General features: G+C 44.2%; 2 protein-coding genes across 5 annotated transcripts in view; both read left to right on the top strand.

Annotated features, from left to right (window-relative positions):
• Positions 1-5,835, top strand: part of LOC120521507 (NACHT, LRR and PYD domains-containing protein 3-like) — a 38,950-nt gene extending 33,115 nt beyond the window's left edge. The window contains exons 4-6 of one of the 2 annotated variants that reach the window (XM_039743082.1): positions 2,845-3,021; positions 4,655-4,828; positions 5,597-5,835. In XM_039743082.1, the coding sequence (XP_039599016.1) occupies positions 2,845-3,021; positions 4,655-4,828; positions 5,597-5,696 (451 nt within the window). In that variant the 3' untranslated portion in view covers positions 5,697-5,835. The remainder of the gene's footprint in view (positions 1-2,844; positions 3,022-4,654; positions 4,829-5,596) is intronic. The other variant, XM_039743087.1, reaches the window with a different exon arrangement.
• LOC120521401 overlaps positions 1-14,702 on the top strand; it is a 302,230-nt gene that overhangs the window by 230,694 nt on the left and 56,834 nt on the right. The gene's annotated exons all lie outside the window — the stretch shown is intronic.

The raw sequence follows: 14,702 nt of genomic DNA, 5'->3' as shown, positions 1-14,702 counted from the left end.
CGATCTTCAACTCAGATGTCACAGAACTCGTCATCCAAGTCAAGCCCAACGTCACAGACTGCACTGACCGGCCAGGCTCCATTCTGAAAGTTGGCAACTTAATAGACAAGCAGTTTGACACGATGGGAAAAAATGAGCTCTACCAGGTGTGTGTTAAGGTGACTTTTTACAAATTTCTTAGAGACTTGCCAGACACACGGTGGAGACAAGAACTGCATGTTGGAGTGAATGAAACTCCAGCGTGGAGAACTTTTTACAAACAGCCACTGCAAAAAAGAATTGGTGACCTGCAATGGAGGATTCTTCATGGGGCTCTCGCCACCAACTCCTTTTTATCGGTTATTTCACCAGGAACATCTGACTGTTGTCCGTTTTGTCAACAGCGAGACTGTCTTTCATCTTTTTGTTAACTGCAAACGGCTCGAACCATTTTTTATATTTCTCAAGACACTTTTGGATAGAATAGGACTGTCATTGTCAACTGTTGGCTTTATTTTTGGTATTAAGTATACTCAGAGACAGAGAAACAAGTGTGTGCTGGGAAATTATCTACTGGGCCAAGCAAAACTGTCAATCCTCAAAACCAGGAGGAACAGAGAAAAAAACTCAAAGACCACCGATGTGCTCTTGATGTTTAAAGTGCTGGTGAAGTGCCGATTGAAGTTGGAATTCACTTACCATCAACTCATTGGAGACATGCAGACCTTCTGTGATTTATGGGGGCTTGGGGGGGCTTTGTGTTCTGTTGAGAAGGGCAAGCTGGTGACTGGGTGGTGACTTCTTTAAATGTCCTTCAAAATATTTAAATACTGGATGGTTGAAAGCGCAGAATAGGAGACTCCTGGGGAATACAATGCTGTGTGTATAATGGAGAGCGATGTACGGAGTAGGAGACGAGTACAGGAGGAGTGATGGTGGAGTAGAATGATTATGAGATGTGTGTTTATTATGGACAATTATTTACATTTATGTGTGGATCAGGAGGCATGTATAAGGGAATAGTGGTTTAATGAACAAATTATGAATTACTTATTTAATATGGAAATTCTGTACTTTATGTGTGGAGTAGGAAGCGTGTACGGAGCAATAGTAGCGGAGTAATGTAACATATTTATTAACTGCATACGACTGCTGTGTTCATGTTTTTTGTCATTGCACAAAGTAAAGTTAAATTTTTAATTTTAAAATAATCTATTAATGTGCGGAGTGGGAGGAGTGTAAAGGGGGAGTAATGGTGGTCTTTGTGTTATAATGAATTAACATTAGATTTTCTTATCATCATCTATTATGATCATCTATTATCTCGTACCTTTTATCTATCTATCTATCTATCTATCTATCTATCTATCTATCTATCTATCTATCTATCTATCTATCTATCTATCTATCTATCTATCTATCTATCTTCTGTTATTATTTTCAGTTTCTATTTTCTCAGTTTATTTGCTCTCTCATGTTGTGTTGTACTAATAAGCCCAATCAGACACTGAAGGTGAATTTTAATGGTGGTTGTGTAAATATAATTCTTCTAAATTATATTCAAATCTGATTGCTATCTGAATAGCTACCCCAACATCTCAGGCTGCACATAACCAGGTCAAGTCAGGTCAGGTTGTGGAACGTGCACTGGTACAGCACATTGCCACACCCACCACATGATGAAACAGCTCAGGATCCTGGTTGGGAACCCCCCAAGGCAAACATGTGGTCCAGTCCCACCCTCTGGAAATGACTCTCTATCTGCCACATCCAGGTGTTATGTGAGCATCCCTTTGGCCTGGTCCAGCCACTCAGGTCCTTGACAACGAGTCGTATTACTCTCGGGGAATCGCGCCACATCGCCGTAGTTCCATTACTGACGCTCCCTCACCACGTAGGTCATGTGTCTCATTCAGGACTCCATAAGCAACACAAAGTCAAACTAACGGTACCCAAGGATTCTCCAAAGAGACACTCTCTGTCTCACTTTCTTTAGTGAAAACAGCCGTGTCAGATGGGGTTGTATGGATTGAATCTGAACGCGACTGAGAGAATGAAAAGTGAATAAAAAAAAAAGCTAACCTTTACAAGGCTCATAAATTGCACCGGCTGTTACAGACTGAAATCAAATGTATGCTTTTATTCTAAAATAGTAAGACTAAGAGCAGTTTACTTCTCAAAACGGAGGGACACAGGATCGAACTCGTGATCTCTTGATTACCAAGCGGGGGCTGAGTCTATTGAACCACGGAGTCAGTTACAATAAAGTGGTGTCAGTGTCGCATGTTAAGGCGGCTTTTTGTTTCTGCAGTTATATTTTTGAATAAAAGCGCAATTGTGTTATTCTTGTGAAAATGTATATTTGATATTTGGACTTCAGGCTTCATACATTATATAGTTTAGGCCTACATTTTGTCATCTACTACTAGAATATAAAAAACGTTTCTGTTTTAACAATGTGTTGACACAGATTACTGTAGAAACGGAACAGACATGAAATGCGTGTGTTCCAAATAACGATCTATTATTTCCACTCTAAAACTCCACTTCACTCCCAGATACTCAATCAAGGCATGAGCTGAGAGAAGTTCGTGTACGTTCTAAATTGGTGGGGGGATGGAATAGCCGGCTGCTCCGAGCTTCTCTTTCTCAGCACATTTAGAAGACAAAGGACGCTGGCGGAGAGGTGTGAAGGGATTTAAGAAGCAATTTAAGGGGGGACGGAATTACAAGTTTTTTCGTAGGCTCTGGTAATTCTAGTGTTAATGAGGACTCAGGGTTTGTCACAGTGTCACTTATTTATTGTACAGTCTGTCTGTCTTTATCTCCTCAGGTCCTCGCTTGTCTCTCTTTTTATCTCCACAGGCTCCAGTCATGTGATCTCACCTCCACTTGTTGCTCAGCTCTCTCCTCAGCTCTCTCTGCTCCAAACTCACGGCTAACTGAACTGTCACTGAGTAAGCACAATAATATAGAGGACTCAGGAGTGGAGCAGCTGTGCGAGGGGCTCAGGAGTCCAAACTGTAAACTGGAGACACTGGGGTGAGTAGAAAACACTGAGTGTGTGTGTGAGAGTGTGTGAGTGTCTCTGTATGTGTGTGTGTGAGTGTGTCTGTGTGTGTGTGATGAGTTCTGTCTGTTCCCACTTTATCACTCTGACTATCAACCCAAGTGCCGTGTTCTTCTCCTGTGTATTTTGTCCTCAAGTGCTCTCCGTAGTGTCGAATGTCCCACAGGTGTAAACTGCAGGAAGGGCAGACATGTTTTCCCAGGTTGTCGTTGGCTGAGAGAGGTCCACGTGTGCTTATCTCGCTAACACATCACAGTGTTATTGTTTGCCCTGAAGAAGTCGTTGAGAGAATCGCGTTGGCCTTCAGACTGTGAGGTGTATTTGGTCGGACCTCGAGAAGCAGGACCCCTCAAACAGGCTGCCATGGGGGGCTTCACTTGTGTCTTCAGAACTAAAAGGATTTGCTTGTGATTTAGGACTGAGCTATGAAGAGACGATTGTTTGGTTTTCCTTTCAAATTCTGTCATATTCTGTCTGTTTATTATGGGATGTGTTGTTGTTCTCTTGATTTGTTTCCTGATCTTCACAGGTGAGTTAATGCTGGTGGTCCTGACTGCTGAATTCCTGATGATTCTCTTCCTTTTCTGAGCCCCTGACGTGTTCTTCTTGTGATCTTCTGATTCTTTTCTCTTTCGGTGGCCCAGCTGCTGTTCTTCTTCTCTTTTTATTCTTTAATTCTCCTTGTGGTTTGATGTCACTGAGATGTCACTTGTGTCATTTCTAACTCCTACCAGCAGGTGGCGATGCTAGCAGGTCACTCTGCCATTTTGATCTGAATGGTCAGCTCAGGTCAGAGGAGAGCTGGGAGTGGACAGCAGTGGTCAGCAGTAATGGGGGTCACTTCACAGTCCACTCAGACCACCTCTGTGCCCAGGGGACTGGACTTTGGGATGCTGAGTGTCCATTCAGAGCTCGTCCACTGGCTTTATTACAAATTAGGAGAGAAATAAGAAAACTGAGGTGACCAGCAGTGAGGCCTTTAGTGGACTGAGGTCAGCTGGTCAGTGGCACCGGTCAGCATGTGACATGTGAGTGTCAGAAGTGTCACATGTCAGTCCTGTCCACCCTGTCCATTATGTCACTGATCACACAGTCAGTCCAGTCTTTGTCACCATAGACAGACAGAGTGTCCTCATCATCTAAGTGGTCTGACATCAGGAGAGCCCACCATGACAGACACTCGAGTGTCACGCTCTCCGATGTCCAGCAGTGACCGGCGTGTCTAACAGGAATCTGTGGATGGGGTCCTGCAAATCAGTCAAAGTCCCTCCATGTGCTGAGTCCTCAGTTACAGACACAAATCTAAGGTGGTCCCTCCACTTTCATCGGCTGTGACAAGTCTGTCTGGACCCTTGAGTGCAGGACACTGTCAGCCTCATGTCCTTCACATTGTGTCCACATGTCACTTTGAGTGACGTGTCACCAGTCAGTGTGACCGGAAGGCAGAAGACGGTGTCAGGTATATAGCGCCTTACCTTATAAGGACAGCGCTGGTCTCAGGGTCAAAGTGCATTTCAGTGAAGACGGCGCAGTCATTGAGCCCTTGTGCTGTGTGTCCTTTCTGTCTGTCTGTCTGTCCTCACTCGTCTCTCTTCTTCTCCACAGGTTGTGGTCTTGTGGTCTCACCTCGGCCTGCTGCTCAGCTCTCTCCTCGGTCCTCTTGTCTCCAAACTCACGGCTGACATATCTGAACCTGTACAACAACAACCTGGGAGATTCAGGGGCTCGTCAGCTGAGTGAGGGGCTCAGGAGTGACAACTGTAAATTAACAAACCTGTGGTGAGTAAGGAGGGGGAGGGGTGGGGTATGAATGTGTTATTGATGGGCGGGCTGATCACATGACATCACATGGAGTGACCAGAGTGACAGTGACAAGTGGAGCTGACTGAGGTGACAGACAGGAAGGACAACAAAGATAAGGAGAGACAGACAGAGGAAGATGAGGAGGAGGAGGAGTGTGAGATGGACAAGAAGAAGACGAAATGGACAGCAGCAGATTGTCCAGCCAGAGACAGGGGGACAAGGACACAGGGGGGATCAGGACAGCAGACAGTGTGGAGAGGAGGAGAGGGGGACATGATGGTCTGGGGGCTGAGGGTCATTTGGAACAAACAAGAAAGAGCAGAGCAGCAGACGGGGGGATCAGTGGACAAGAGGAAGAAACAAGATGGAGGATGAGAGACGAGCAGGAGACGAAATGAGAGAAGACATGAGAGTGAGGAGGAGAAGAAGAGAAAATGAAGAGAGACGGAGCACTAGAGAGACAGACAGGAAGTGACCACAGGGGGACAGAGGGGACAACAGCACGTCAACTGGACAGACCACCTTCTTTATGAAATGTGACGCGACCAGCAGGCCTTCAGAGGATGTTGACCAATCGGTGAGTGGACTGAGTGACTGACAGGCCGACACACACATCATGTGACTTAGATGAGCACAGACACTGAGAGGAATTCTGGGTGACATCAGGGGGCGAGTCAGTGTGACATTCCAGTGTGTGTGTGGCGCCCCCTGCTGTTTGTAACTCACACTTGTGTCTCCTCACAGGCTATTTGGTAATGAGATCAGTGAGAGTGAGAAGAGCAACCTGAAGTCACTACAGGAGCAGCTGAGGAGATCTGGACGTCACCTGACTATCAACATATGAGTAGACCCCTGCAGTGGTGATCAGATCGACCCCCTGTCAGTGATGGAGCCCCCCATCCACTTACCCCTAAATTCTCTTCTTTCTTCTTTTTATTCTCCTCTCTGCTCTGCTAATTTAATAAAGTCTTAATGTCCCCTCAGACTCTGTACTTCTCACTTTTTCTTTTCCCACCTAGTGACTGTAAACTGGTCACAAAACTCAAGCCATCTCAGACCTGTAGACCTCAAGTTTCACCACTAGAGGCAGTACAGCAATGGGGATCATTCTGTAAAACCTGGGATTTGACGAAGAAACTGGTAAATAAAACTGGGATGAGAGTCTAAATGAAAACAAGAATTGGGGAGAATGAAAACCACTGAAGGCCTGAAGGATGGAGTGGGGAACCCCAAGCTTGAGGGTGGGCTTCTACAGGACATTTAGATAAGAAAAAGAGCAAAAGTGATGAGGCTGGCTGAGTGTGGGAGAGAAAAAATAAACAGAACGATGAACAAGGGTGTAAGGAGAGGAGAGTTACAAAGTGAAGGACAGTCAGTGACATGAAAGAGATGAGAAAGAAGAGGACAGCAGAGGAGGAGAAGGAGAATCAAGAGGAAGGAGAGGAAGGAATGGCAGACAGCAGAGAGTGACCATATTAAAGGAAAATGAAGTAGAGAATCTGATGGACATGACAAGGGCAGAAATTTGTGTTTCTAAGGTCAGTCCTCTTGTAGGAGACATTAGCGTCATCTTGACTGGCATCATCTGTAGAGTCTGCCCAGGAAGGACAGGAGATCTTCATGGACAAAAAGACCACCAGACCTTCACTCTGCTGAGCCTCAGTTCAGGTTGAAGCAGTAAACCTGTTACTAACATCCTCAGTTACTGATGATGACAAAGAGCAACAAAGTGGAGAAGACGATGAGCTTGTGGAGAAGTGACAAGTGACGGGCGTGAGTGATGTGACGTTTAGAGACTCGCTCAGCTGTTTTGAAAGTTGGGACATTTTAAACTTTTCTAATCACTTTATCAAAGGGTCAATCCTCACAGTTTAACTTATTTCATATTATTTTAACAGTGAGAAACATTCAGAAATCACAGCAATCACAGAATGTAATGTCGTGTAAGAGCAGCGGTGCAGCCAGTAGGGGGTGATTTGCTGACAATGCTGTGATCTTCACAGAGTCAGTGGCGGCTCTGATCAGGGCTCTCGAGAGACTGAGTGTCTGGGTTTGTGAGGGTCCTGATAAAAACCAAGAGCAAGGCCTTTAAGTACCTCTTAGGCTCCTGTCTACTGTGTCTCTTCATGGAATCCCTGGGTGCTGCTGGTTTGACTTTGTGTTGCTCATGGAGTCCCGAATGAGGCGCATTACCTGCATTGTGAGGGAGCGTCAGTTATGGCACTTACGGCCATGTGGCACGTTTCCCCAAGGTTGATCCGGCTCAGAGGACCCTCATTGTAGAAGGCCGAGTGTCTGGACCAGGCCAAAGTGATGCCCACGTAACACCTGGCTATGGCAGATAGATGGTCATTTCCGGAGGGAGGGACTGGACTGGACTGCATGTCTGCCAGGACAAAGAAGAGCAAAATGATGAGGCAGAGGGAGATAGATCATCTGATGAAGAGAGCAACCACACAAATAACACAGAAATGAAAATGAAAACTAAAATAATGAGAGAGACAGACAGAGATAAACAATGAACAATGCATGTCAGTGGCCTTGGTTTGCATTAATACGGTGTCAGGACATTTGAGGGGGCCACTGCCAAATGTGTCTCTCTAGTTTAAAAACCTGGTGCCAGCATTAATTAGTAGTGCACATAAAATGCTTTTTAATCCCATTTTACAATATCAGGTGTGTGACGATTACTGCACAGACAGGAGATGTCTACTTGAGTGAAGTGAAGATTCCTGCGCTGCTGTTGTGGATGAGGAGGTCTGCAGCTAACTGGAGCTCAAACTTGTTAAACAAGAACCACCTGATGGAGAATTCAAATTTGTGTTCAAGTCTCAGAGATAAAGTTGTAGGCCACTACAGACAACAGATGAGGATCAGTGTGACACTTTGGAAACTAATGTCAGAGTCAGTGAAATCAGTGCAATTCCAGATCAGGCAGCCATGAGGTTGTTTTAAGTGTAACAGAAGTCCAAAGCACACGTTTGTTGTATTTCAGGGATGTTCCCCCTGTTGTGGTTCAAATGTTATTTTTTATGTGTTTCTTGTTTAATTGTGAGTCCTTTGTTTATGTTAATATCACTTTTGTTGATGTTTTGCATTATTCTTTGCTCTTTTTATGTATCTGCATTGATGCCTTTGATACTGTATGTGCTTTGTGTTTTGTGGGTGGTCCTTCAAGGGGCGTGGCCACCTGCCAATAACTGCAAGGGTCTGCCCTCAGCCCTATAAAGTCGGAGTCACCCACAGTGCCTTGCAGCTCATTTGAAGGCGTTTGGAGGTGGCAAGTTCTTGGATTTGAGTTTATTTCTTGTGCTTTGTGTTTTAGTGGATTTTTGACCCCTTTGTTCATATTGGTGACTGTTCTCTGGGTTTGTGATTCTGACTTGTTCGCTTTGGATTGCTTTCATTTGTCTTTTCACACAATTCCTTTTTTGACTTCTGTGCTCCACGGAGCTTCTTGTATTTCTGCGCAGACTAAACCTTTTTATTTATGGGGATTCTGTTCTTGCTCTTGTCACTGGCCAGGTTTGTGCTTTAGGATCTCTTGAGTTCCCAACAGTGTTTAGTCACTGAAGTGTCACAGAGCCATCGTTCACAGGTTTCTGCACAAGTTAAGGTGGTTTTATTTTTCACTTTTAAAGACATGAACATCTTGTCACTTACTCGCTTCAAATTTAAGGAGCAGGAGAAGTGAGTTGCCTTGACTGAGGTTCACGTAAGACTCCACACAGCTGCAGAGATGACTGCAGGACAGGGAGAAAGCAGATGTGGACTGTTAGCTTAGACTGAAACCTGCTGCTGCATTCTGGGACAGGAAGGGACAGTGACAAATAAATAAAGAATATCATTACTACTATATTGCATATTGAGGAAATAGACAATGCGATTATTAGTGAACTAATTAAATAAACACACATCTCGGGTCATAACTTTCCTATATGGTAATACTCTGTCATGTGACCCCGCCTACATCTGACTCCAACCAATCTCAAAGTGTATTTGCTTCAGCACAGATGATTGTTGGTGTTTCACTGCTCTGTCATCAGGTCAGCCAACTCATCTCATCCTGGTGACCTGAACTTCATCTTTGTATAACACAACAGAGACAGCAACCAAGCCATCACAAAGCAGAGGCTGCACGAGGCTCCATCATTCGCATGAGGCCAACAATCCCAAAGCAGCATCAGCACAACAAAGCTGCTGGACCTGATGGGTTCATGGGTTGGTCCTTAAATATTGTGCAGGACAGCTGACATCAGTGTTCACCAGGCCTGATTAACGTCTCTTTGGATCAAGCCAGTGTCCCCACCTGCCTTGAATCAGCTGCATTCATTCCTGTTTCAGGTCCCAGAATGATTATCGCCCAGTGACCATGACCCCTATTGTTATTAAGCACTTTAAGTGACTTGTCTTACCACACATCAAAGGAAACTTCCCACCTGTCCTGGTCCAGTACGACTTTACTTACAGATGCTGATTCCCTGGCCCTTCACACTGCACTGGTATGTTTGGAACAGCGAGACAGTTACATCCAGAAGCTGGTTGTTGATTATAGCTCTGCATTCAATACCAGTTCCCCTAATAAGATGGCCATTAAACATCTTTGACCTCAACACACATCAGTGTAACTGGATTCTAGACTTTCTTACCAGCAGACCACTAATGGCTCACATGGGTGAGCTCTCCTCCTCCATAACACTGAACACTGGAGCACCGCAGTGCTGTGTACTGAGCACCCTCCAATACCCCATTTTCACTTACACCATATTTAAGTTGTCAGACCAGAGCACCGTGATAGCTTACAAGGAATTGGCTGAGATCCTGAAGAACTGGAGCTGTGACAATACACATTCTCTAAACCGAAAGAAAACCAAATAACTGAACTGAACTTGAGGAGACTGAAGCACAATGATTGCCATCCCATCAGCATCAATGGTAAGAGGGTGGAAGCAGTTCAGAGTTTCAGATTCCTAGGAGTCCATATCAGCCATGATCTGTCATGGTCTGTCAACACAACAGCGACAAAAAGGGTCTTCAGAGACTTCATTTGCAGAGGAGTCTGAAGAAAGCACAACTCCCACAAAAACTGCAGGCTCTCAACAGAGTTGATTACCACACTGCATTAGAGTTTGGTACTCTGGCTGCACCTCTGACAACAGGAAGACCCTCCAGCACATTATCAAAATGGCCCACAGCTTCAATCACTGAAGGAAATCTATAGAACCCGCTGCTGCCACAAAGCAATAAACATCTGCAGAAACCTGGCCCATCCTGGACACAGCAAGTTCATGCTGTTGCTGTCTGTAAGCGCTACAGGGCCCTGTATGGCCACACAATTGGGTTGAAGAACAGCTTGTACCCTGACCAGTCTGACCATTTCATTATTTATAGCCCCCAGTCAAGGGCATCTCAACCACTGTGACTGCCCATTTAACCGTTGATTTATTGCCCCGTCCCCAAGTGAAATATTCAGTTGTGTGACATCCCTTTAACAATGATAAGCTTTTGGCTTCTGTTGACTCCAGTACTAGCATTTTATTCTTTATTTTTATTCTTCTTTATTTTAGGTGTAAATATTTTTTATTATAGCTATATATACATAATTTTTTTTATAAAGTGTATAAAGTGTCTCTCTTTTTATACTTTTATCCTTAACTTGGCATCTACAGACTCGCTCCACACAACATCATATTGTATTTGTACAGTGACCTTAAATTAATCTGATCTTATCTTATCTTAGTGGCTGTCAATCAGCTAAAAGAAAAAAAAAACTGCCAAAGATATACATATTGAAGTAACGGCTCTCAGGGTAAATTTCAAATTTTAACCTAAGTGAAGTGTCTCAGTTTGCTTCTCTGTTTTAAGACAGATGAGCTTACAAACTCACTAAAGCTTTCAAAGGGAGATCTTGAAATTTCAGAAATGTGTACTGTGCGCTGAATTCAATTAATCTCAACGTCAATGGAAGTGTCCATTTGAGGTCTGCGCATCCCACCATTGCACACCATATCAGGTCAAGCTGAATCCATCTCGGCATTGGAGCTGCTCCCTCGCTTGGACTCACATTGGAGATTCAATCTGCGCAACGTCCAGCATGTCTGAGAGGCTGAGAGACACGTCACATTAGAGTGTGCATCACCAGACACCATGGACAGGACACTCTGCAGTAAACACAGACACAGCCAAAATAATTGGTGCCCTTGAACTATTTAAAAAATAAGAAATAAATTGAAACTTACACAAGTACTTGGCATCCAGCATTCTTTATTCCAGAGTCCATAGAGCAGACACTTTGATTTTGACTCAGGACTCATCCAACATCCAAAACAGGACTTTAATGTCTGATGAACAAATGTGATAAGAAGCACAAAGAAAGAAGGACTTTAGGGCTGCCATGTCTGCTGAGCAGAGGTTCATGATCGAAACAGACAGACTTAGCATTATATCGGTGTGCCCATTTTAATAGACATTTCTCTGTGCCACTATTTATTATATTCTACAGGATGACATGGATAGAATGACAATCCTGGTAGGGCTGGTTGCTGGTCCCTGTCCCGCCAGGAGGCCATTATAAAGGAAAGGACAATTGCCTTCCGAGGAAATGTATTTCCCGAATAAACTGGGTGGCAACATTTTTTCTACTGAAGCTCACATTTTTACACACAGCAGGCCACATGGGAGTTGTTGTCATCTTGGGCAGCCCTGTTGGGACCACCAGTGTTTCTTGATGTCAATGATGCTGCATCAGAAATACTCCCAGGTGCAGACTGAAAAGAGAGATGGGCAAAGCTCACTTTGTGAGAACTGGAGCAGGAACAGAAGGAATAAGGAAAAGAACTGAGTAACCTGTGACAAGACATTCTGTCCAATAAAATGACTGTATTTGAACCTGGGACTGTAACAGCATTAAGGGATTATGGCTCATTTATGCCTTCTAGTGGCCACCTCATGTAATACAATATTGTTTCTTATGATTGGCTGTGCAGCATCCTCACATCTTGTGTGTTGAATGTTGTCCTGAATTTACTGGTATGAGTTCCAATGGCCCAGAATCACTTGTCACATAGGAGGAGTGAAAAAAACAACTGATCAGGATGACTGAGGTCTTTAATGACCCTGTTTGCAGTGAGAGCTGTACTGTATGTATTCTGAACAGACGGCCACTCGGTGCCAGTCGTGTGCCACCCACTCCACTCTCCACAGTGTCTTGCAGTCCTGGACTGTGCAGGTGCCATGACAGGATGTGATGGACTCCGCTGTGTGCCAGTTTGTGAATATGGATGGATTAAAGACGCTGGTGAGCCTTCTTGACAAGAGCAGAAATGTGTTGTCCCCACTTCAGTTTATAAGTGATGGTCACTCAAAGAAATTTAAAGTTGCTCTCCCTTTTAACAGCACACCCATGCTCTTTATGTGGATGTTAGTGTGGTCTGCCTTGTTCTCTTCACAGCTCTTCACAGCTCCTTAGTTTTACCGATCTGATTGTTGTCCTGGCATCATTGAGTCACACAGGTAGGCCTCTTCTCTGCAGTGGATATTACGTATGTGGGATGAAGGGGGTGATAACTGTCAGGTAACAGATACTGTACAGAGATTAAACATTTAGGCTCTATCACCACGAATCCTAAATTAAGAAATGCATTACGAGAGGGACAGAATCAAGCGATTGTATCAATAGTGCAATGGGTAGTAAACGCTGTGAAACACGCATATCCAGATGCTAGAGACGTGGAAGAAATTGATAGATCTTAGCGTACAGCTTGTGAAGCAATTCTGCAGCTGCTAGAAATGGGTGTGCAATCAGCTATTTATAAAGCCGAACCAGGAGTCGCATTGGCTGGCCCTGATAATGAAGTATTCACTGCTGGAATGCAAAACCGTCTAATCAAAAATGCACCGCATCATTTAAAAGGGGCTCTATTATCTATGTTCGCCGGAGTTAATCAGCAGACAGTATGGGATGTGGCCGCATTATTGGGCCAGTTAGATGAATTGGGAACAACGCTATCGGCTGGGCAGAGACCAGTTAGAGCCATAAAAGGACATAATATAATAAAAAGAGTAAGCCGCGCAAGGATAGTGCATGAACTGCTACAGCAGGAATAAATAGAACGGATGTCGATGGCAAACCAACAGGGGAACTTTTTCGGAGATGGCAAGTTCTGAGAAAGTCTACAAAAGACGAGGACAGAATCCCTCCAACCGCACCGCCTAGTGAGGAGGAAACAAAACACTCCGAACAAACACCGAAACGCTTTTTTAACTTTCTGAACGAGTGGCGCACACCCCGACCAACATATTGAGGAGAGGGCAGGTCTCCTGTAGGCGGGGAGGTACGGCTCATTTATGCAGGAGACTGACGCCCGTACGTCCCGCTAACCATTTACTGGGGTAAAGGAAAAAAAACACATCAGGTTATGGCACTTATGGATACTGGGGTAGAAGTCACTTTACTTCACGGGAATCCATATAACTTTTCAGTACCAATTGTAAATGTAAACGGATACAGAGGTTCAGATATCCAGGTGAAACTAATCACAGTACACTTAGCAATAGGAAAGTCACCCTCTTTTAAAACTAAGGTGCTTATTTCAGAATTGCCTGAATAAATTCTGGGGATAGATATTCTTACAGGAAAGTCATTCCAAACAGAATGGGGGACATTTTCTTTTGGGATTCGTAATGTCATGTGTAGAGTAGTGAAAGCAATAGTAAGAGGAAAGGCAAAATGGACCCCTTTAGAAATTCCAGTCCCTGACACACCTGTAAATTTAAAACAGTATTGTTTACCAGGAGGTTTGCAAGAAATAGGAGAAACAGTGGAAGAGTTATTGCGGGTAGGAATTATTCGACCTGCAGTTAGCCCTTTCAATTCTCCTGTGTGGCCAGTCAGAAAACCGGATGGTTCATGGAGAATGACAATCGATTACAGAGGTCTAAATGCTAAAGCACCGCAATTGACTGCTGCAGTTCCTGATATTGTGACCATCATAGAAGACATCATGGCTAATGCAGGAGAGTGGCATGCTGTTATTGACCTGGCTAATGCGTTTTTCTCTATTCCAATTGCAACCCAAAGTCAAGATCAGTTTGCATTTACATGGAAGGACAGACAGTACACCTTTCAAGTACTGCCACAGGGATACCTACACAGCCCTACGTTGTGCCATGGACTTGTAGCAAGAGATCTGGCTACCTGCTCAGATTTAGAAAAGGTACGATGTTTCCATTATGTGGATGATATAATGTTAACTGGGGATGAAGCATCAGTAACAAATGCATTGCCAGTTTTAATATCCCACATGGAGAGCAGAGGATGGGCTATCAATAAAGACAAAATCCAAGGACCCGCCAGAGAAGTTAAATTTCTGGGCATGATGTGGTTTGGACCAGAAAAACGAGTGACCAAAAAGTAATTGACTCTTTGTATAAGTTAAAGGCACCAACTAACAAAAAAGAAGCTCAATCCTTTGTGGGACTAATGGGTTTTTGGAGAGCTTTTGTGCCACATTTGGGACTAATTTTAAGACCAATACATGATGTTGTCAAGAAAAAGGCACAGTTTGAATGGACAGAAAAACAACAAGTTGCTTTTGAGGCAGCTAAAGAAGCTTTAGTCCAACACCAAGGACTGGGACCTTTAAAAGCTAATTTGCCTTTTGAACTGGAAGCCACAGAACAGAATAATATTGCTACCTGGAGCTTATGGCAGAAGCATGGAAGTAAACGTGTTCCCATCGGCTTTTGGAGCCGACAGCTGACAGGCTCACAGACTAAATACACACCACTTGAAAAGCAGCTTCTTACAGCATACTGGGCTCTTTTGCACACTGAGAGACAGACAGGTCCT

This window comes from Polypterus senegalus, chromosome 2 (assembly GCF_016835505.1).
Source record: "Polypterus senegalus isolate Bchr_013 chromosome 2, ASM1683550v1, whole genome shotgun sequence".
NCBI classification, from domain to species: Eukaryota; Metazoa; Chordata; class Cladistia; order Polypteriformes; family Polypteridae; genus Polypterus; species Polypterus senegalus.
The sequence above is the reverse complement of the archived record's forward strand: the minus strand, read 5'-3'. Positions and strand labels throughout refer to the sequence as shown.